The sequence below is a fragment of the Scyliorhinus canicula genome, chromosome 7, assembly GCF_902713615.1.
Source record: "Scyliorhinus canicula chromosome 7, sScyCan1.1, whole genome shotgun sequence".
Taxonomy (NCBI): domain Eukaryota; kingdom Metazoa; phylum Chordata; class Chondrichthyes; order Carcharhiniformes; family Scyliorhinidae; genus Scyliorhinus; species Scyliorhinus canicula.
In genome coordinates this window covers 62,532,011-62,555,710 of record NC_052152.1, presented here as the reverse complement: position 1 = coordinate 62,555,710, position 23,700 = coordinate 62,532,011, and the positions used below count along the sequence as shown (strand labels likewise).

General features: G+C 43.7%; 1 protein-coding gene across 1 annotated transcript in view; it reads left to right on the top strand.

Moving 5' to 3' along the window:
* LOC119969033 overlaps positions 1–20,835 on the top strand; it is a 139,018-nt gene extending 118,183 nt beyond the window's left edge. Inside the window, exons 19-23 of the mRNA XM_038802174.1 lie at positions 2,776–2,915; positions 7,396–7,519; positions 11,893–12,051; positions 14,529–14,688; positions 20,062–20,835. Of these exons, the coding sequence (XP_038658102.1) occupies positions 2,776–2,915; positions 7,396–7,519; positions 11,893–12,051; positions 14,529–14,688; positions 20,062–20,153 (675 nt within the window). The 3' untranslated portion in view covers positions 20,154–20,835. The remainder of the gene's footprint in view (positions 1–2,775; positions 2,916–7,395; positions 7,520–11,892; positions 12,052–14,528; positions 14,689–20,061) is intronic.
* The last annotated feature ends 2,865 nt before the right edge of the window (positions 20,836–23,700 follow it).

The following is a 23,700-nucleotide window of genomic DNA, read 5'->3' as shown; positions in this document are numbered from 1 at the left end:
TCCCAAGGTTGTCAGCGGTTTCTTTGAAGGCAGTACCGAAGGTCAAAACACCAGCCCCAGAGCAGCATGCTGCAGGCAGCATTGAGGGAATTGCTCAGAATGCCAATGGCACCTTAACCTCCCAAGGCAATGCAGTGTCAGAAATATTAAAATTAACTCAAAAGGTTGGCCAGAAAAAATGAAAGTAGGAGTACCCTTGCATATCATTAAAAAAATACGACACTATTGACTCGCTTTCATCCCATTCATCACTACAATTGGCTGAAGACTGGCATCAGTGATGCTGGAAACCTCAGGAGGAGGCCAAGAAACCACCCCATCTCTTGTGGCTGAAGATTGTTGTAAATGTTGCATCCTTGTTACTTGCATTGACAAGCTGGGCTCCTCATTTCTTGAGTATGAGGATGTTTGAGGAGCCTGTTCCTCCAGTTATTGCGGCATTGTCCATCACCATTCATGGCAGCACTGCAGGGCTTTGATCTAATCTGTTACTTGCAATACCACTCTGCTTAATCTGTCACATACTGCTTCCATTGTTTAGCCTGCACTTAGCCCCGACTTGTAGCTTGGCATCTCTGTTGCTCCGAGCATGTTATCCTGCGTTTCTCATTGAACCAGGATTGATTCCCTAGCTGATGGTATTGGCAGAGTGAACAATATACCGGTCGATGAGCTTATAGATTGTGGTCAAATATCATTTTGCTGCTATTCATTGTCCACAGCACTTCATGGATGCCCAGTTCTGAACTGCTAGATCTGAATCTATCCCATTTAGCTCAATATTAGTGACACAAAACAAAATGGAGGGTATTGTTTTTGAAAACTCACCACTATTCTTAGAATTCCCCCTATATCAAAAAGGGCCGACGTTCTAAATGGTGAACAGGGATTCTCACTCCCTGACTACGATGCAGGCTTCGGTGGGTGCTATTCAGGTCAAACTATATTTTCAAGTTAACCCCCGGTATAACCCATACCTTCACTGAAGATTTTATCTACTTACCACTTAGTAGCATCGATGTCCTGGTCCTGCATTGCTAAGTAAGTAAAGTAGACTTTAGGAATAACCACTGTTTCAGGTTAAATTAAGTTATTTTATTATTAGATTTTTTTCTTTTAAAATCTGCAAACACTTTCTTTACAGAAAGGTAAAAAGATCTTGCTTCTGGATCCAGCTGGTTGGTTGAAGGGACCTTCAGGCCCACCTTGACAATCAATCTTCTTTAAAGTCTGGTCTTCTTTAGATGTATTCGCTGATTAGCTTCGTTGCTGTGTCTTGTCGATCCCATGCACTGAGCTATAAGAGCTGGCTCTGCTAGCTATCTCTCAGCTGACTCTGACTCCTGTTTAAATTCTAGTCTTCCTTAGGTGTATAGCTGTTTAAGCTCGGCTGCTTGTCTCATCTTTCCCATGACCAAGCTGGCTAAGCTGAATATGCTTCTCTCCTCTCTCCTCTCTCTGAGTTCTCCTCTGAGTTCTGGATCTTGTTCTGCTCTGCTCTCTTGGTTTATATTCTCTTTCTAATAGTTATTCAGTTTTTATGACCTTATTGTAAATTAACTTATTTCACTTTGATTGTAAAAAGTATCTTTGATCTAAACATTCTAATACAACTAAGTATTCATTTTGGGCATAACCTCGCCTCTCAGATCTGAATGCATTGTCCTTTGTGATATTCAAAAAATGCTTTGGTTTCAAGAGGTGTTACTTTTAATTCCTGTGATTTCAATAGTTTTATTTTCCAATTGTCCCCAGCTCATAACTTTGCCTTTGATTTTAGCTTTAAATTATGTTTCTCGTAGACTGATAGTCTCCCGTTTTCTTTAATTTACTTGATAACGGCAGAACTTCACACTTAGAATCGTCACCTAATTCAACTGAACCTCATCTTTTCCTTTCCAGCTGTTTACTTAGAGAGTTAATTTCAATGAAGGTGTGAAAGATTGTTTTTAGCTGTATGCTAAAAATCCACTTGGTTGTAACTTGAAAGACCTGCCTGTTTTAAACATTTGTCACTTAATTCAATTGAAACTCTCATCCATGCTTTTCCAAATGCTTCCTAAGATAGTTACTTTCAATGAAGGTGTGAACGATTGTTTTTAGCTTAATACAAGAATCCTGTGCGTTTGATAAGCCTGCTTGAGAGAAAGAATCTGCATTTTATAATCCTGCCCTTTTCAGCTGCTATTAACCCTTTGTGGGATCTTTCCCTGTATCCTCTCATGTTTCTCTCAGACCAGATATTGCCAGACCTCCATGTTTCAAATGACACATTTTTCTGTATTTTCAACAACAGTATCCTCAGTGTGAAGAGGGTGGTCACTATTATCACTACTGTCAGGGACCAATACACCTGCAATAGGTAGATTGCTGAGGTTAAGGTAAAGTTGTTGTTTCCCCTTTTTGGTTCATTCACCACATCCTACAGGTGCAGTCTGGCATATATGTCCTTTAACATGGTTAACTCAGTCAGTAATGGTGTCACGGGAGTGTAATCAGGCCACTATTGAATACTTAGAGAATTACTTGCTTTATTCAAAATATTTAACCAGGTCCCTAAATGTTTAGCATGAATTTTCATTATGCTAAGAACATAAATATGGATAAATATTGTGATGTTGGGGGTGATTGCTTTAACAATGTTAGTCTAATAGCCCATTAAAGAATAAAACATGCTTTTCATCATAAAGTGATTTATTTTCATGTCATTTAACCATTTCTTACTAGTACGAGGAGCATCTGCTCAGTGTGACCTTGTGTTATTTCTTGTTTTAGGATTTTTCCTTGCCTTCTATCAGCTTATTTAGCCTTTATTCATTTGAAGGTCAAGAGCTGATTCTTACAGAAGGCACCAGTTGCTGGAAGAATAAGGATTACTACCAAACTCCAAAGTCAGTCAAGGTGAATGGTGGAACGTAAGTAGGCACAAATCACTGCCGTTCCAATGTTTAGACGGTATATTTATTTCTGTACCAGTGATGAGAAAGCCCGGTGAAGGTGATTGATTCTGGGTCAGTTAACACTATTAAAAGGGAGATGCCATAAAATTGGTTGAGTGAAAGGATTTGAAGGTTGTAGAAATATTGGGAAACATCCATTGAGACTACATCCCCAACATAAAGTCTGGCTCAATGGGAAACCCCGATCCTTTGAGTTGCTGTCAAATCAAGCAAGGCTCAACACCAATAGCACAGCCTCTCCACATTGAACATGTTAATAGCATTGCTTGATTCTTTTTAACAGGGCGAGATAAGAAAGGAATTGGAGTTCCTTAAAATAGGGGATCAACTGGAGGTGGCAGGAAGTCTATGAAAGAATAATTAGACCACGTCTCTGGATGAAGTGGGCTTGACAGTCAAATTATTATTTCCTGCCCCTGTCATTTCAACTTTCTTATGCAACCTTGAACTGAACCAACTCAGGCTAACATAAAATGGGATTTCACAGATAAAATGTCTGATCTGATGATCCTAGAATGTAGCTATGGATGGACTGAGTGGAACTCAGTGATAAGGCAATATTACTGCTTCTCAGTCTTTTGGCTAATATCAAGTGCAGGATCAAGCCTGTTCTTGTCAGCTTGGATTTAGTATGCCCTCCCTTGTAGGGACCTGAATTGGATTCAATTTGAATTTGAATTCGTTTTTGGAGCAAGCAAAGAGATGGACTGAGAGCCTTGCCCTGTCCACTCTGTGCATTAGCTTTGTAACTTTGTGCAATTAATCATTTTTAAGAAAAAATGCTCCCAAAAACAATTCTCAGGCTCACACCCTTACAGCTCCTTCCTAAATTTAGCCTATAAATTGTTCAAAATAAGAACATACGAACATAAGAACTAGGAACAGGAGTAGGCCATCTGGCCCCTCGAGCCTGCTCCGCCATTCAACGAGATCATGGCTGATCTTTTGTGGACTCAGCTCCACTTTCCGGCCCGAACACTATAACCCTTAATCGCTTTATTCTTCAAAAAACTATCTATCTTTATCTTAAAAACATTTAATGAAGGAGCCTCAACTGCTTCATTGGGCAAGGAATTCCATAGATGCACAACCCTTTGGGTGAAGACGTTCCTCCTAAACTCAGTCCTAAATCAAACTTCCCCTTATTTTGAGGCAATGCCCCTTAGTTCTGCTTTCACCCGCCAGTGGAAACAGTCTGCCCGCATCTATCCTATCTATTCCCTTCATAATTTTATATGTTTCTATAAGATTCCACCCCCCCCCCCCCCCCCCCCCCCCGGCATCCTTCTAAATTTCAATGAGTGCAGTCCAGTCTACTCAACCTTTCCTCATAATCCAACCCCCTCAACTCTGGGATTAACCTAATGAATCTCCTCTGCACACCCTCCAGGTAAGGAGACCAAATCTGAACACAATACTCCACGTGTGGCCTCACTAACACCTTATACAATTGCAGCATAACCTCCCTAGTCTTAAAATCCATCGCTCTAGCAATGAAGGAAAAAACTCCATTTGCCTTCTTAATCACCTGTTGCACCTGTAAACCAACTTTTTGCGACTCATGCTCTAGGTCTCTGCACAGAAGCATGTTTTAATATTTTATCATTTAAATAATAATTCCTTTTGCTGTTATTCCTACCAAAATGGATAACCTCACATTTGTCAACATTGTATTCCATCTGCCAGAGCCTAGCCCATTCACTTAACCTATCCATATCCCTCTGCAGACTTCCGGTATCCTCTGCACTTTTTGCTTTACCACTCATCTTAGTGTCGTCTGCAAACTTGGACACATTGCACTTGGTCCCCAACTCCAAATCATCTGTGTAAATTGTGAACAATTGTGGGCCCAACACTGATCCCTGAGGGACACCACTAGCTACTGATTGCCAACCAGAGAAACACCCATTAATCCCCACTCTTTGCTTTCTATTAATTAACCAATCTTCTATCCATGCTACTACTTTACCCTTAATGCCATGCATCTTTATCTTATGCAGCAACCTTTTGTGTGACACCTTGTCAAAAGCTTTCTGGAAATCCAGATATACCACATCCATTGGCTCCCCATTAACTACCGCACTGGTAATGTCCTCAAAAAATTCCACTAAATTAGTTAGGCACGACCTGCCCTTTATGAAACCATGCTGCGTCTGCCCAATGGGACAATTTCCAACCAGATGCCTTGCCATTTCTTCCTTGATGATAGATTCCAGCATTTTCCCGATGACCGAAGTTAAGCTAACTGGCCTATAATTACCCGCTTTCTGCCTACTTTCTTTTTTAAACAGTGGTCTCACGTTTGCTAATTTCCAATCCGCCGGGACCACCACAGAGTCTAGTGAATTTTGGTAAATTATCACTAGTGCGTTTGCAAATTCCCCAGCCATCTCTTTTAGTACTCTGGGATGCATTCCATCAGGGCCAGGAGACTTGTCTACCTTTAGCCCCATTAGCTTGCCCATCACTACCTCTTTAGTGATAACAATCATCTCAAGGTCCTCACCTGTCATAGCCTCATTTCCATCAGTCACTGGCATGTTATTTGTGTCTTCCACTGTGAAGACCGGCCCAAAAAACCTGTTCAGTTCCTCAGCCATTTCCTCATCTCCCATTATTAAATCTCCCTTCTCATCCTCCAAAGGACCAATATTTACCTTAGCCACTCTTTTTCGTTTTATATATTTGTAGAAACTTTTACTGTCTGATTTTATATTCTGGGCAAGTTTTCTCTCATAATCTATCTTACTCTTTATAGCTTTTTTAGTAGCTTTCTGTTGCCCCCTAAAGATTTCCCAGTCCTCTCGTCTCCCACTAATCTTTGCCACTTTGTATGCTTTTTCCTTCAATTTGACACTCTCCCTTATTTCCTTAGATATCCACGGTGGATTATCCCTCTTTCTGCCATCCTGGTGTGGTAAAGTTCTCCAGCGAAAGCAACATTCATTTTTTGTGAACTTATAATTGTAAATCAAAATTTGAAACTCCCACCTGCGTGATCACTTTTCTGTGTAAACTGATCTCTAGCATTTTGAATGTAGTTTCAGTCATGTACAATTGAATAACCTCCAAGCTATTAATGAGATGAACAATTCATTTAATTGAGCTTTCTAATCTGATCGGCCAGCTAAAAACAATTATGATCATAATTATGAGGGTAGATAGGAGATTCCAGGGGCATAGATTTAAGGAAGGAACAAGAGATTTAGAGGGGATTTGAGGAAAATCATTTTCACCCAGGTTTTGGAACAGACCGACGAACTTCCCCATGCGTTTAGGAAGCCTTCCTCCGACCGTCGGTGGAGAAATTCCGAGAGGTCAGCAAGCCAGTCTGCAGCATTTTTAACAGAGATGGTTAATTAAGTGGCCTTAAAGGGCTTAATTGATTACCTGTCAGGTCCGTCAGTCCCACTCCTCCACCAGGAGGTGGGAAGGTGATGTGGAGCCGGTCCAACAGGATTTCTCTCCCATTTGTGGCCTTGCCCCACCTCCAGTCCACCCGGTGTCAGAGATGATGACCAGTGGGAGAATCTGTAGCCTACAAAAAATGAGAAAGTTACTTCAATCATCATCTTTAAAATCAAGTATTTCAAGTACCACTGCAAAAGTGTGAGATTATAAATCACAGAATTTACAGAGCAAGAGGCCATTTGCCTATTATGGTGATGGTTCTGAGAGTGGAAGTATTAAGTCCCATTCCCCTGTTTTATATCCATTTTGTATGGCAATTGTTTTACTGTTCAGAACTACTAACAGAACCAGGAAAAAAGGCAATAAAGGGATTAAACAATTGTTATGACATACTGACAATAACATATCGATTGAACTGGCGAACTATTCATAAAGGCACTCCTACTTCTCGTAACTGCCTTCTTACACAACTAGCATTTGAAGTTATGAAAGAACCAAAAAAATGACAAAATATTTCGTACTAATATTTTATTGATCAAATAAAATATTTTTATTTATTTATCATGTACGAACCAAATAAGGTTCATACATGCCCTATATTTAAAATTAGGATTTGGTGATTTTTTTGCAACTTTTAATGTTTCTCTTCCTATAATCAAACTGTTGAACTGTAAGGAAAACACTTAACACTGGATAACCTTTCGCAATTGTATTTATTTGTAATCAGTTCCAAATTAATACATTTGTGATGAGTACCTTTGGACAAACATTCTTGCGAAACAAATTCATCAGTTGGTAACAATGCAAGTGAACCTGTAACATAAAATGAAGTGAATTCAATAATATCTCCCTTGCAAAGAAACGATCAACACATTATATAAATTTATTCTATTTTCTCACCAGATGGACAGGTTCAAAATTGTTTATTAGATATAGATGGTTTCAATCAGTGTAAACCTAGAAAAAGAATAATTCAGGTCTCACTTTACAATTCCCCTGATGTATTTTCTGTATATAAAATCAGATGGGTCGCCTATGAATATGCCAACTATAGAGGAAAGCAGTTACTTTTGGACTGTACTGAAATTACCAACTGGAATAAATTCAGCGGATGGAATACAATTGGTTCAGTTCATCCACTCAAACAGGTAACTCAAACTTTTTCTGCAGTTCTGGGTGAGTCTTGTGTGGCGTTTTGGAGCACAATTCAGTGGACTGCAGTTAAAGTGCACTGAGTGGGGCTTTTGTGGGGGTTTTCTTGGCGGCTGCAGCACATCCCGTTATCCACCGGCGATTTGACTTTTCTTTGGGCCTCGGAGTTTCCCACCGACGAGGGCACACACAGAGGAATTTCCCTTTTTTTTTAAAGTACCCAATTTATTTGTTTTCCAATTAAGGGGTATTTAGCGTGGCTAATCCACCTACACTGCACATCTTTGGGTTGTGGTGATAAGACCCACGCAGACATGGGGAGAATGTGCAAACTCCACAAGAACTGTCACCCGGGGCCAGGATCGAACCTGGGCCCTGGGTGTTGTGATGCAACAGTGCTAACCACTGCACCACTGTGCCACCTCTCAGAGGAATATCCTGCTGGCGAGCGGCTCCTCACAGATTGAGGCGCCATATTGTCTGGAAGCCCATTTTCAGGCATCTTATGTTTTTGACCCCTCTCACAACCCCAACATTGGGGAGGTCTCCGCCTTACCCCCCATCTCGTCTCAATCAGGGTCTCCAAGTTTGCAGCTATGGAGCACAGGGACTGGACCACATCCCTCTCGGACTGTGCCAAATCCCTCTGCAACTGTGCCAGGTCCCTCTGTGTCCGGTTCAGGTCATCCAGGGCCAGGCTATTGCTCTCGAAACCAGCAGCCATGGCAGTGATTGGGTCATGCTCTGGAGTGCTGCAGTGATGTCCATGTGGCCCTGGTACATGACTGCCTGTAATATGACGGCCCTGTCCTGTGTCTCAGCCACCGCCTGCACAGAGTGCCCCAGGCCTTTGACATCTTGATCCATGGTCAGTACTATTGCACCCAAGGCCTTCACCATGGACTCAACCCGTGCGGTGTTGTCCTGGGTAGCACACATGGTCGGTACCACCTCCTGCCCATGCAGCGGTTGAATACCTCCAACTGCACCTGCAGGCACTGGATGGTTGCTGACATCCCCGAGGTAATCCCCAGCTCTGTGCCTACATCTCTATCATTGATGGGACTGTCCTTACCAGCAGCCCAAGACACATCTGGACAGCAGCTAGTCCCTGGGAGGGGCCACCCTCCGACTGTCCGCCCCCTCGGGGGTTCCTACCTTCACCTGATGTCCCACAAGATGTGTGTGTTGCGAACCAGATGGTGCCCCAGAATCCTCTTCACTAACGTGCCCAACCAAGGTGCTTGTCTCAGGGATGGTGGTGGGTTTAGTGACAGCAGTGACGCAACGTCAATGTCGTCCCCAGACGTGAATCCCGCAAAACCTAAGACGAGCCGCATGGTTTGATCATGGATTGGCACAGTGGGGGGGGGGGGGGCACATGTGCGATGGGGGGGATGCCACACATGCAATAGGGTCATTGCTCTTCATTGCGGGCTCACTTGTTTCCCCGATGTCCATCTGTGTCTCAGCAACTGCCTGCTCTCCGACCCCACCAACCAAGTCCAACGCCCTCTGTTCTGTGACTGTGAGGGGCTGCAGGTCCAGTAGGGCCCCTCCGGTTTTCTATCTCTCCCTACAGTTATGGGCTGTCTGAGACAGTGTGAGACACTCGGACGCAGGCAGTACAGAGGGTCCGTGACTGGTGGCCTGTATGTGCAGAACACCCAGCCATGGCCGGGCATGGGTGTTGGCATGCGGTTAAGGGTGGGCTGCTGGCGGGCGGGGTCTCGGTCAATCTCTTGGGGGAGTGGGGGGCTATGGGTGTGTGGGATGGGGGATTGGTGTCAGGGGCTCAGTGGTGGGGGTGGCACACCCTGGCTGGTCTGGGGGGGGTTGCTCACCCTCACCCAGCACTGCCTACCAGTCCGCCTGGTGGGGTACTACATATAGGAACTGATCTGAAAAATCGAGACACAGGCCCAAATTTCCTCCCTTGTCAGGGACACAGTGACAGGAGAATTCTTGGCTCCGTGAACCTGACCTTTAAAAATGGCTTCTCGGCAGATGGATTTTTGATCTGTGGGTTGGTATGTGCGCTAGTCTAATAATCCTAATTTGTACATAATATTATGCATGGCCTCCGACCACTAGGTGGCATTGTAAATCCATCACGTCACCATATGATCTGGGAGTTGGAAGTTGATCGTGCTGGGTGATAGACGTATTTGCAGTAGTTACACAAGAGTTGTTTTGTTTTAGTTGTTTGTTAGTTAATTTATCCTAGTTATCTCACCATGAAGTTTGGTCCACAATAAATTATTTTAAACTACATGTTCTGTCGCTCATCGTTGAGTCTACAGAACATGACACTCCCGAGACCATGGGAACGCCCTAATTGATCTCCCCGTGGGACTTGTGGAATATGAGCTCCCTCGCTAGTGGGTGGAGGCCCATCAGCTGAGGCTCAGGGAAATTGCCCTATAAAAGCCGGCCGGGGCCAAGACCGGCTAAAATGATAGTCCTGATTGGGACCTCGAAGTTGTAGGTTACATTGCTATCTTTATTTTTGTTGTCAAATTAAACTTCTTTTGGATTTACCTTCCTGAGTCTCCTGAACTTTTATAGCCAGAATAGGAGTCAGGGTGGGTGACCCATGAAGAAGTGAGGGCACTGCTGGAATGGAGGTGGGATGGATGGAAGGCCTCTCTCTAGACTCCAGCACTGTGCCCAAAAGTAAAATATTAAAGATCATCTTTCACCTCCTTATTATTCAAGAATCTATTTAGGTCTGCCTTAAAAATATTCAAAGACTGTTTCCACTGCCTTCCAAGGAAGAGAGTTCCAAAAACATTGCAGATGAGTCATTCCAGTTAGTACCAGAACAGGAGTCTTTTTACCTAAGTATCCAGCATACGATTGTGAGGGTTGGGAAACATCAAGCGGGTTCATCTTAATCTTTACACTTGAATATTAGGTGAGGCCTAGGCAGCTGATGAAGGTAGAGTGGAATCCTGTAGCTTCCATTTTTCTAGACTCTGTCCTGCTGTGTGGCCTCCTTCCCTCTATTTCACTTGCCGTGGCAGAAACATCAACTGGTTTAGCCTGTAATATCCCACACGAGACCTACAGGGTAGGAAAGCTTGCCTTCCCGTGTTTCTTGCAGAGTATGAGCTCCCCAGCTGAGGGATGGGGCATCTCAATTACCCAGTGTACGTAAGGTCGGCCAGTAAAGGCACCGACAAAGCAGGTAGGGGTCCTCCGGGAAGTGTACATATATCGTTTGTAAATTAATTTAATTCTTATCTTTACTTAGGGTGGACTCCCCGTGTCCTAATTACCGCCCACACTCTGGAATCTCTCCTAGCCTTTAGCTGTTGCCACTATTCCATCCAATACAATCCTTAAAAGATAGTCTCGGACAACTGTGTTTCTTTTCGTTCCTGATAGAGAGAAAGTACATTTATACTGAAAAATGAATTTGTTTTCATTTGGAGAAGGGACAGGGTGAAGTAGTGGAGCTATAATGGCAAAGGAAGAGGGAATGCACCTTGTAGAACATAGAACAGTACAGCACAGAACAGGCCCTTCAGCCCTCAATGTTGTGCCAAGCTTTGTCCGAAACCAAGATCAAGCTATCCCACTCCCGTCATTCTGGTGTGCTCCATGTGCCTATCCAAAAACCGCTTGAAAGTTCCTAAAGTGTCCGACTCCACTATCACAGCAGGCAGTCCATTCCACACTCTACCCATTCTCTGAGTAAAGAACCTACCTCGGACATCCCTCCTATTTCTCCCACCCTGAACCTTATAGTTATGCCCCGTTGTAACAGCTACATCCACTAGAGTAAATAGTCTCTGAATGTCCACTCAATCTATCCCTCTCATCATCTTATAAACCTCTATTAAGTCGCCTCTCATCCTCCTACGCTCCACAGAGAAAAGCCCTAGCTCCCTCAGTCTTTCCTCATAAGACCTACCCTCCAAACCAGGCAGCATCCTGAAGGGGAGGTGGGGAAGAGGCCATGCACCTGGGAAGGGGAGGGAGGAGAAGGAATGCACCTGGGAAGGGGAAGGGAGAAGAAGTGGGTCTACAAAGGGGAGCAGCAAAGAAGTGGTTCTGTGAAAGAGAAATATTCATTTCTATGGAGCATGGGGAAGGAAAAAGGATCTTCGAAAAGGAGGAAGGTTTCATGAATGCAAAATGAAGCTGTGCTTAATATGTATTTTTATGTAAATTGAATGAATTAATTTAATACATTCTTCAAACTTTGCTCCTGGACCACACAATGGATAAAATTTTATTCATCATTGTCTGATTGATGTCAATACAAAGTTATACACCAGCCAGAATTCTCAATTAAAATTTCAGAGCAATAATGATGCAAACAGTTACTAACAACTGCAACTTCCTGTTCTTGTTCTGTCAGCTTGGAGTCTACTTCCGAGTCAAAAACAAAGCAACCGGAGGATTTGTGACAGTTGTTGGAGGTTTCAAAGACCCGAGGGAATCCAAGTTAACTGTCTGTCCTTACAATGGTAAACCTACACAGATGTGGTGTTATTGTCATGGACTTATTAAATCCAAGGTAATGTAACTGTAATTCTCTAAATACACAATGCTGAATTTTACATCACAGAAATACTTCTGATTTAGTGATAAATAAAATTGATTAATAAAATAGTTATTCAAAAGATAAAATCTTGGGGTGGCACGTGGCACAGTAGTTAGCATTGCTGTCTACGGCGCTGAGGACCCAGGTTCAAATCCTGGCCCTGGGTCACTGTCCGTGCGGAGTTTGCACATTCTCCCCGTGTCTGCGTGGGTTTCACACCCACAACCCAAAGATGTGCAGGGTAGGTGGATTGGTCACGTTAAAATTGCCCCTTAATTGGAAAAACAATAATTGGGTACCTAAATTTATTTTAAAAAGGAGAGATCAAATCTTGGGCGCGATTCTCCGCCCCCCACGCCGGGTGGGGGAATAGCGGGAGGGCCTCCCGACATTTTTCACACCCTCCCGCTATTCTCCCCCACGCCCGACCCACGCCACGAATCGCCACTTGCCATTTTTTACGGCGCGCGCCGATTCTCCGAGGCCGATGGGCCGAGCAGCCGGGCCTTCACGCCCATTTCAACATGGCAGCAAACACACCTGCTCGCTGCTGTCGTGAAACGGGACGCAATTGGCACGGCAGTACCATGGCCGTGCCAAGGGCCGTGCGTCCGTAACAGATGCACTCTTTTCCCTCCGCCGCCCCGCAAGCTTAAGCCGCCACGTCTTGGGTTGGCGCTGTCCAACCTGCGCATGCGCAGCCGACATCATCGGCCGCGTCAGCCGGCTTGACGCTTGACGTGCGACCTGGACGACCGTCATCAAGGCCGCGCCGCCGTGACGCACGGGGCCGCCCTCCTAGCCCCACCCGGGGGGGGAGACTCGGCCCCGGAAGTGGGCGTGAAGGCTGCCGTGGGTCACGGCCTGTCCCACGACAGCCTTTACGATTCTCCGCATTTGCGGAGAATCTCGCTCCTTGTGTTTGCCGACAGCTCAAAACTCCCTTCAGCTGCAGAAGGATTCTGATATGTTAGAAGAAATAAATGGCAGTGTTCTCTTAATGCATGCAGTGGCCCACCAATTAGCTTGATAATTCTATCAATTACTTAAATGATTTAAACTGACTATTCAAGCAATATTAAATTTAAAAGCGGCAAAATGTAATGGTTAAATCTAGATTCAATGTTTATGCAACAAAACTAATGTGTTATTATTGCCCTGAATGATGGCCAGCTGGTTTGGACTGGATATTTTATCCATTACATCTGATAATCACCAAGCTAATATCCGCGTGTGCTTCAGAATTGGTTTTGCTGCATATTGTAAAAAACTGATGATAAAAATACATTGGGTACCTTTATCAATTTCCTTTATAACGTGAATCAAAACAATTGTATTTATTCCTTGGCCATTGACTTTATACTTACTGCAAATATTTGTTCATTACTTTTATGTTTTCTTGAAGCACTAGGGAATCATTCCTTTGATATAGTCACCCACTCTCCCTGTTATTAAATGAAGTACTGATGGTCATGGTACTGAACCTCTTTGTTGCAGAACTAGGAAGGGGCAGACACTAGTACGGGAGGACGCATCTATTATATATCATCAAAATGGTTTATGATATTATTAAGTAACCATGTACATGACTGATGTAACATCAAAATGAAGTTTATTGGGATTTTCTATTATATTAATTTAGAGGATTCAAAGAAATCTGGCTGAATTAAGTGGATTGGCTAAGGAATGCCAGATGGATTTTAATCTGAATAAATAACAAATACAAGAGCTTCTTGTATTTATATGGCAATTTTAATATAATAGAAAATCCCAATAAACTTCATTTTGATGTTACAAAGCAAAATTTGACACTGATTGACAGAGCGGACAGAGCGGCACAGTGGCATAGTGGTTAGCACGGTTGCCTCAGTCCACCAGAGATCCCGGGTGACTGCCTTGGGTGACTGTGTGGAGTTTGCACTTTTCTCCCCGTATCTGCGTGAGCTTCCTCCGGGTGCTCCGGTTTCCTCCCACAGTCTAAAGAAGTGCAGGTTAGGTGGATCGGCCATGCTAAATTGCCCCTTGGTATCCAAAGATGGGCAGATTAAATGGAGTTCCGGGGATAGGGGGGGGGGGGAGTGGGCCTCGGTAGGGTGCTCATTAAGAAGGTTACTGTATAACTCATTGGTTTAAAAAGAATAATTTTGTTTGAAATTTTGAGCACCTCACCTTGAACAGGATATTGATGCATCACAAAGAGGTCCTGAAGTGTCACCCTAGATTTGTCTTTGAGTCAGAAGGTGGGTTCAAGCTCCACTCCAGAGGTGAGCGTGCGACCACTCCTGACACCTACGGTTTTGGATTAACAGACTGGAAGTTATAATTCAAATCGAATTAAGGGAAGTTGTGAAACTGAATTCAATGAATCTAATAATTTGCTTCCAGCACCAGGAATTAAGGTAGCCTGGCATGAATTAACTGACAAAAGCAATACTCCATTCTGCTTGCAGGCCAACTCTGGGTGCATAGCTGCCATCGGTGGTCACGTAAAAGCTGGAGCAAAAGTAAATCTTTGGACAGAACATGGACGTACTCATCAGAAATGGAACATTAATAGGGATGGAACTATTTCTTCTTTTCTAGATTCCAACCTACGACTAGATATTAAAGGTAATACATTTGTTCATTTAAAGAAGCAGGAATTCAATTTTCCACCTCATCTGATTTTTAAAATTTGTAAAATCTGAAGAAAATACTGGATAATTTCCATTATTACCAACTTGATATAGTTTTACTTAAAATCCAGACTACAGTTATTAGTTACTTTCATTTCCATGCAAAGCAAGTACATATTGAAACCAGAATGTCAGCATAACTTCAAAGTGTTCCTGAGTACTGTAAAGCTAAGCAATGTACAACCCTTTCCAAGAAACCACATTACACTTTTTAACTCCCGGGGGTGATTACTATGCCTTCCCAGTCGCATGTTCCTCGGCAGCGTGCCGTCACCGAGAGAGGGATTCTCTGTTCCCACTGCCGGCCAATGGGATTTCCCATTGTGGCCACGCCATGCCGCCTGGAACCCCACGGGCGCGCGTGCATATGCTGCTGGCGGAACGGAGAATCCCAGAGAGTGAGAATTCAATAGCAGTGCTTGTAAAATTAGATTCACTGGGCAGAATCTTCCCAAAGATGCACAGAGTCTTGGCTCAGACGAGAAAACCAGTGTGAAGCTCGCAGGCCTCACAGTTGGCTTTTCCCTTTCTAACAACACTGTGTGCGTTTTAAAAAAGGAAGTGAGAATCAGCTGGAGGGATGGGGCCGAAAGAAGCCGGCAGGGCCAGGAATCTAAGATTGGGACACCTTTATTAAAGGGCTTCCAATCTCTGACTTAAATAAAAGACCTCTCCCTCCAGCCATGGACATTAGGACCCCCCCCCCCCCCCCCCCCCCCCCACCCCCCAAGCTTTGGGGCACCTTCTCCAATGCCTCACACAATGTAAATATCAGGAAATCGCCCCTCTCCCCGGACAATGCAGAGATCAGGCCACCCTCCCACAACACCACACAGGCATCAGGGTGGCCTGGCCCCAACCACCCTCGCAGGTGTCATGGCGGTTTCCCCCTTCTCATCACTGGCACAACCCCCCGGCACTGTCATGTTGGCAGGTTGCCAGGGACTGCCCGATCATATCTTGAACGGCGGGGGGGGGGGGTCTATACCTCACTGCACGTCCCCGGCTTGGTCATCACAATTGGTTTTCATTTTTGAAAGCCAGAAGTGATTCGCACCAGCGTGACTTCACACCGGGTGGGTGGGGACATATGGTGAGGGCAGAAGTAGCAGATTTAAATTAATTAATCATACTTAAATTTATCATGAAATATGCTAATCAGGTTCAAACCTGATCACGTCGTTGGCAGGGTTGGTGGGAAAGATCACCTTCAGGATTCTTGCCAGCACAAATCCCGTTTTTGGCCTCTCACAAGATCGAGCGGACATTACAGTATCTGTACCGGTGGTGAGCGCTGCCGCTAAATTGCTGCCACTGAGTCTATCGGAAAACTGATCAATTTGGTTTCTTGTCAATATCACTACGTGCATTTTCCTAATTTTACCAAAAACAATTGTCTAAAAATACAGCTCTGCAGATGGCTGTACCCAGTAGCATTACTTTTGATTTTGTTTTAGACCAAAATGAAAACAGCTTAATAGGCTATCTCAACAAAGGCCCCAGTAACACAGGGCTGAATTTCATCAGCCACTGGGAGGCGGATTGAAAGGTGAAGGGACAGTTGGGTAAAATCATGAGGAACCCCATCAAGTGAGCTGCTGGGGGTGGCTCCATGGAGGCTGACAGCTTATTTACAAACTTAAAGACTCAATTAGGGTCCATTTTACTGTGCCATTGACATCTTGCACATGATGGCATGAGGAAGCTGGCAACTAAATAGAGCCTAATTTTAACCAAAACAATTGGAACCTCTACAAACGGGATGGTCTACACCTGGACCAGAGAGGTACCAATATCCGGGGGGGGGGGGGGGGAATTTGCTAATGCTCTTCGGGAGGGTTTAAACTAGTTCAGCAGGAGATTGGGAACCTGAATTGTAGCTCCAGTATACAGGAGGTGAGAGTAGTGAGGTCATGAGTAAGGTTTCAAAGTTGCAGGAGTGTACCGGCAGGCAGGAAGGTGGTTTAAAGTGTGTCTACTTCAATGCCAGGATAAGGTGGGTGAACTTGCGGCATTGGTTGGTACCTGGGACTTCGATGTTGTGGCCATTTCGGAGACATGGATATAGCAGGGACAGGAATGGTTGTTGCAGGTTCCGGGGTTTAGATGTTTCAGTAAGCTCAGGGAAGGTGGTAAAAGAGGGAGAGGGGTGGAATTATTAGTCAAGGACAGTATTACGGTGGCAGAAAGGACGTTTTATGAGGACTTGTCTACTGAGGTAGTATGGGCTGAGGTTAGAAACAGGAAAGGAGGTCACCCTGTTAGGGATTTTCTATAGGCCTCCAAAAAGTTCCAAAGATGTAGAGGAAAGGATTTCAAAGATGATTCTGGATATGAGCGAAAGTAACAGGGTAGTTGTTATGGGGGACTTTAACTTTCCAAATATTGACTGGAAACGCTATAGTTCGAGTACTTTAGATGGATCTGTTTTTGTCCAATGTGTGCAGGAGGGTTTCCTGACACAGTATGTAGATAGGCCAACGAGAGGCTAGAATATGTTAGATTTGGTACTGGGTAATGAACCAGGACGGGTGTTAGATTTGGAGGTAGGTGAGCACTTTGGTGATAGTGACCACAATTCGATTACGTTAATCAGAGATAGAATTTACAGTGCAGAAGGAGGCCATTCAGCCCAAGGAGTCTGCACCGGCTCTTGGAAAGAGCACCCTACCCAAGGTCAACACCTCCCCCTATCCCAATAACCCCAGTAACCCCACCCAACACTAAGGGCAATTTTGGACACTAAGGGCAATTTATCTTGACCAATCCCCCTAACCTGCACAACTTTGGACTGTGGGAGGAAACCCGAGCACCCGGAGGAAACCCACGCACACACGGGGAGGATGTGCAGACTCCGCACAGACAGTGACCCAAGCCGGAATCGAACCTGGGACCCTGCAGCTGTGAAGCCATTGTGCTATCCACAATGCTACCGTGCTGCCCTTTACTTTAGTGATGGTAAAGGATAGGTATATGCCGTAAGGTAAGAGTTATATCTGGGGGAAAGGCAATTATGATGCGATGAGGCAAGACTTAGGATGCATCGGATGGGGAGGGAAACTGCAAGGGATGGGCAGAATTGAAATGTGGAGCTTGTTCAAGGAAGCTACTGGTGTCCTTGATAAGTATGTACCTGTCAGGCAGGGAGGAAGTGGTCGAGCGAGGGAACCGTGGTTTACTAAAGTAGTTGAAACACTTGTCAAGAGGAAGGAGACTTATGTAAAGATGAGACGTGAAGGTTCAATTAGGGCACTCGAGAGTTACAAGTTAGCTCGGAAGGACCTAAAGAGAGAGCTAAGAAGAGCCAGGAGGGGACATGAGAAGTCAGGTAGGATCAAGGATAACCCTAAAGCTTTCTATAGATATGTCAGGAATAAAAGAATGACTAGGGTAAGAGTAGGGTCAGTCAAGGACAGTAGTGGGAAGTTGAGCGTGGAGGCCGAGGAGATGGGAGCGGTGCTAAATGAATATTTTTCGTCAGTATTCACACAGGAAAAAGACAATGTTGTCGAGGAGAATACTGAGATACAGGCTACTAGACTAGAAGGGCTTGAGGTTCATAAGGAGGAGGTGTTAGCAATTGTGGAAAGTGTGAAAATAGATAAGTCCCCTGGGCCGGATGAGATTTATCCTAGGATTCTCTGGGAAGCTAGGGAAGAGATTGCTGAGCCTTTGGCTTTGATCTTTATGTCATCATTGTCTACAGGAATAGTGCCAGAAGACTGGAGGATAGCAAATGTTGTCCCCTTGCTCAAGAAGGGGAGTAGAGTCAACCCCGGTAACTATAGACCAGTGAGCCTTACTTCTGTTGCGGGCAAAGTCTTGGAAAGGTTTATAAGAGATAGGATGTATAATCATCTGGAAAATTATAATTTGATTAGAGATAGTCAACACGGTTTTGTGAAGGGTAGGTCGTGCCTCACAAACCTTATTGAGTTATTTGAGAAGGTAACCAAACAGGTGGACGAGGGTAAAGCAGTTGGTGTGGTGTATATGGATTTCAGTAAAGCTTTTGATAAGGTTCCCCATGGTAGGCTATTGCAGAAAATACGGAGGCATGGGATTCAGGGTGAGTTAGCAGTTTGGATCAGAAATTGGCGAGCTGGAAGAAGACAAAGGGTGGTGGTTGATGGAAAATGTTCGGCCTGGAGTCCAGTTACTAGTGGTGTACCACAAGGATCTGTTTTGGGGCCATTGCTGTTTGTCATTTTTATAAATGACCTGGAGGAAGGTGTAGAAGGATGGGTGAGTAAATTTGCAGATGACACTAAAGTCGGTGGAGTTTTGGACAGTGCAGAAAGATGTTACAAGTTACAGAGGGACATAGATAAGCTGCAGAGCTGGGCTGAGAGGTGGCAAATGGAGTTTAAGGCAGAAAAGTGTGACGTGATTCATTTTGGGAGGAATAACAGGAAGACAGAGTACTGGGCTAATGGTAAGATTCTTGGTAGTGCGGATGAGCAGAGAGATCTCAGTGTCCACGTACATAGATCCCTGAAAGTTGCCACCCAGGTTGAGAGGATTGTTAAGAAGGTGTACGGTGTGTTAGCTTTTATTGGCAGAGGAATTGAGTTTCGGAGCCTTGAGGTCATGTTGCAGCTGAACAAAACTCTGGTGTGGCTGCATTTGGTGTATTGCGTGCAATTCTGGTCGCCGCATTATAGGAAGGATGTGGAAGCATTGGAAAGGGTGCAGAGGAGATTTACCAGGATGTTTCCTGGTATGGAGGGAAGATCTTATGAGGGAAGGCTGAGGGACTTGAGGCTATTTTCGTTAGAGAGAAGAAGATTAAGAGGTAACTTAATTGAGGCATACAAGATGATCCGAGGATTAGATAGGGTGGACAATGAGAGCCTTTTTCCTCGGATGGTGATGTCTAGCACGAGGGGACATAGCTTTAAATTGAGGGGAGATAGATATAGGACATATGTCAGAGGTAGGTTCTTTACTCAGAGAGTAGTAAGGGTGTGGAATGCCCTGCCTGCAACAGTAGTGGACTCACCAACACTAAGGGTATTCAAATGGTCATTGGATAAACATATGAATGATAAGGGAATAATGTAGATGGGCTTTAGAGTCGTTTCACAGGTCAGCGCAACATCGAGGGCTGAAGGGCCTGTACTGCACTGTAATGTTCTATGTTCTATGACATTCTATAAAAGGCTAAAAAAAAGTGTTGGGAGGCTTACAAAGAATCTACTAGGTAGAACTTTTCACCTTCATTATCGAGAAGTCATCAGCTACTCTAGCATCGTATTTCATGATGCATCAAACATAATTTCAATCGTTTTAATTTTTGTATTTTCAGGTGGTGATTTCTATGACAAGGACCACATCATCTTAAACTTCCCAGGAGAGCAACAACAGTCACAGTTCTGGGACATTGAAGTGCTGAGATGAGAAAGACAAATGCTACAAGGAAAAATCTGAAATACTATTTGGACAGATCAGTCGAAGCAATGTAACCATTGCCATGTAAAGCAATACAGGATTCCTGATTCTTCTCAGGCAATTATGATTTGTACAGGTTGTCTTCAACCCTTCAATTCAAGCAGCACAGTTCTGTTTGTAAATCGATTATAGGACAATTTGTAAAAAGTGGTCAGTTGAGAGAGAAAAAGAAACATTTATACTTGTTCACTCTCTATTGGAAACTTCACAGTTAGCAATTAAATATTTAGTCAATGCAACACATACAAGATTCTGTTATTCTCCATGTTGCAAGTTGGCAAAACTATCTAAGGGGAAGTTTCACGGATGTTCCCTCAAGTTAGAACTTCATTACTTTGACTGCATGGAAGTCAGTGTAATCAAAAGCCCTAAAACAAAAAAAAAGTATTAAAAAATATATAAAAGTGCATCAACACTAAAAACCTATTGCATTGGCAACTGACCTGTGCGCACTTTGCTATTTAACACTTTGCTTAAGGTGGGATTGTCTTTTAAAAAATACAATCACAACTTCAGATATTGAAGCTCATAACACCAAAGGTATACAGATTTTCAAAATTATTGTAAATAAGTAAAAATGCGTATTTGCACTTTTATTGGATTAACTCAATAAAAAATTAAACTACATAGATCAATAAGTGGTGTGCGTCATACAATACAAAGCAACATTTTTGGTGCGCCAACTTTGAACTAATTCTCCAGGAAATTTGTCCGTGGTTTCTTTATAATTTTAGAACTCAAGATCTGAATAACTTGAGCTTGGTTTTTCAACTGCTTTGTTTTTTTTTTTAAAAACTGGCTTAAATCCATAACTGGGTGCAAGAGAAAAATGTATACAAAGCTATTGAAGTACTTGATTATTAAATCAATGTTGGTATTAATAAGAGATAAATTTAAAAATGGACCTCTTGGGGTATTGTGTTACAAAGCTAAAGCTGTAATATTTTTGCAGAATTGGCCAGCCAAAAAATAAATATGGCCACTATTTTATATGTATTTATATAGTTACTGTATTGCTAAAGTTCACTGAATCATCAGTAAATAACTCAAACATATAGTAGAATTAACTAGCCACCTGGAGCATATTCAGTCATCGTCAACTGCTCTCTGTAAAATTCTATTTTAGGTTGGTGCATCATGTTATTGATTATATTATTGAGATTGCAGAGCTCTGAAGTGCAGAGGGATCTGGGCATCGTAGTGCATGAATCACAAAAGGCTAGTATACAGGTACGGCAAGTAATTAGGAAAGCTAATAGGTTATTTATTGTGAGGGGAATTGAGTACAATAGAAGGGAGGCTATGCTTCAGTTATACAGGGCAATTGTGAGACCACATCTGGCATATTATGCACAGTATTGGTCTCCTTATTTAAGGAAAGATTTAAATGCTTTAGAAGCAGTTCAGAAAACATTTACTGGACTAATACCATGAATGGATGTGTGGTCTTATGAGGAAAGGTTGGAGAGATTAGGTTGTATCTACCAGAGTTAAGAGTTAAGATCAAAACCTTTAACATTCTGAGGCGTATTGACAGACTGGATATGGAGCATGTTTCCTCTTGTCAGAGAACGCGGGGTCACTCATGTAAGACGGAGGTGAGACTTTTTTTCACTCATGAGATTGAGTGTCTCTGGAACACTCTTCCTCAAAAGGTAGTGAAAGCATTATCTTTGAATATTGTTAAGGCAGAGCTAGGGCAGCATGGCACAACAGTGGTTAGCACTGTTGCTTCACAGTGCCAGGGTCCCAGGTTCGATTCCCAGCTTGGGTCATTGTCTGTGCTGTAGCCACCGAGGTTGGCCATTCCCTCAATACAAAATGGAGGAACGCAAATCTTGCAGGTTAAAATGGACAAAGTTTGCAGCACAAGCAGGCTGCACCAAGCCAATGTGTATTCTGTCTGCTAAGTGAGCAGACAGCACCGAAATGAACATTCCGCATACTAATGAGGCAATCTCCGGGATAGTTAACATAGTAATGGAACGATCCCAGGGACAATGGACACAAATAGGGAAGTGATTGCAACAGTGTATGGGAAACCAGACACCCCGGCACCAGCAGGGTTCGAAAACAAAGCACCTGAAGGCCCGCCCAGCAACCGAGGGACAGCCTCAGTATTGGGGGGATTCAAACAAATCGATTGGGAAGAGACCCAATCGATTCCCAGCAGGTAAAGGGTCCGCCCAAAAGGGCGCGAAGCCCTAGGACCTATAAAAGACAGGTCCCACACTTAGTTCATTCTTCTTGACCAGCCCTCCTCTCTTGACCAGCCCTCTCGACCAGCCTTTTACCGAGAGAGAGGAGAGGTTTGGGACAGCAGCCGCCAGCAAGTAAGTGTCTCACAATGATCGCTACCAGAGATAGACACTCCTGACCCCTTTTTAACCCGTACCAACCTGAAGTCTGCGGACCAGTGCAGAGCAAGAGTCCTTGTCCCGATCCGGCAGTTCCCTTTAAGATAAGTATTGGTTTATTTAGTGGCAGGAATAGTTTAATCATCTTAGCGTGTGCATGGGTAGTATTATAATTGTGTTGTAATAAACTCATTTGTTTGAACTTACTAATTGGTGTATGGTTTTATTGCTTTGAACTTGACCTTGAAACTTGTGGCGGTATCTTAACGATACCTGGCGACTCCAGAGCTAAGTAACGAAACAGAGCCAAATTGAGTGTTAAGCACACTCACCCAGAACGAGCAACAGTGCGGAGTCTGTACATTCTCCCCGTGTCTCCGTGGGTTTCCTCCGGGTGCTCCGGTTTCCTCCCACAAGTCCTGAAAGACGTGCTGTGAGGTGAATTGGACATTCTGAATTCTCCCTCTGTGTACCCTGACAGGCGCCGGAATATGGTGATTAGGGGCTTTTCACAGTAACTTCATTGCAGTGTATGTAAGCCTACTTGTGACAATAAAGATTATTATATTATGTAGATAGATTCTTGATTAACAAGGGGGTGAAAGGTTATCAGATGTAGGTGGGAATGTGGGGTGGAAGTTATAATCAGATCCACCATCATCTTATTGAATGGCGGAGCAGACTAGAGAGGTTGAATGGCCGTCTCCTAATTCATGTTTGTATGTATCCATATCTTAGGGGGAAACCCTTGCCAAAATGGGGAAACCCTTGCCAAAATCTAACAGCATGTAATAATAATAATAATCACTTATTGTCACAAGTAGGCTTCAATGAAGTTACTGTGAAAAGCTTCTAGTCACCACATTCCAGCACCTGTTGGGGGAGGCTGGTACGGGAATTGAACTGCGCTGCTGCCTCGTTCTGCATTACAAGTCAGCTGTTTAGCCCACTGTGCTAACCCAGCCCCATGTTGCAAGTTACACACCATGCTTGTATTATTGTGAGGCAGTTCTTCTAATTGGCTGCAATGTAAGTGAATTATGCAAGCTCCTTCCAGAAAATCCTGCAGATGTGAAATGTAATTCCTTCTGCTGCCATTCTTGCCAATTCTTTCAATGTAAAGAAAACTCTTCCCACTA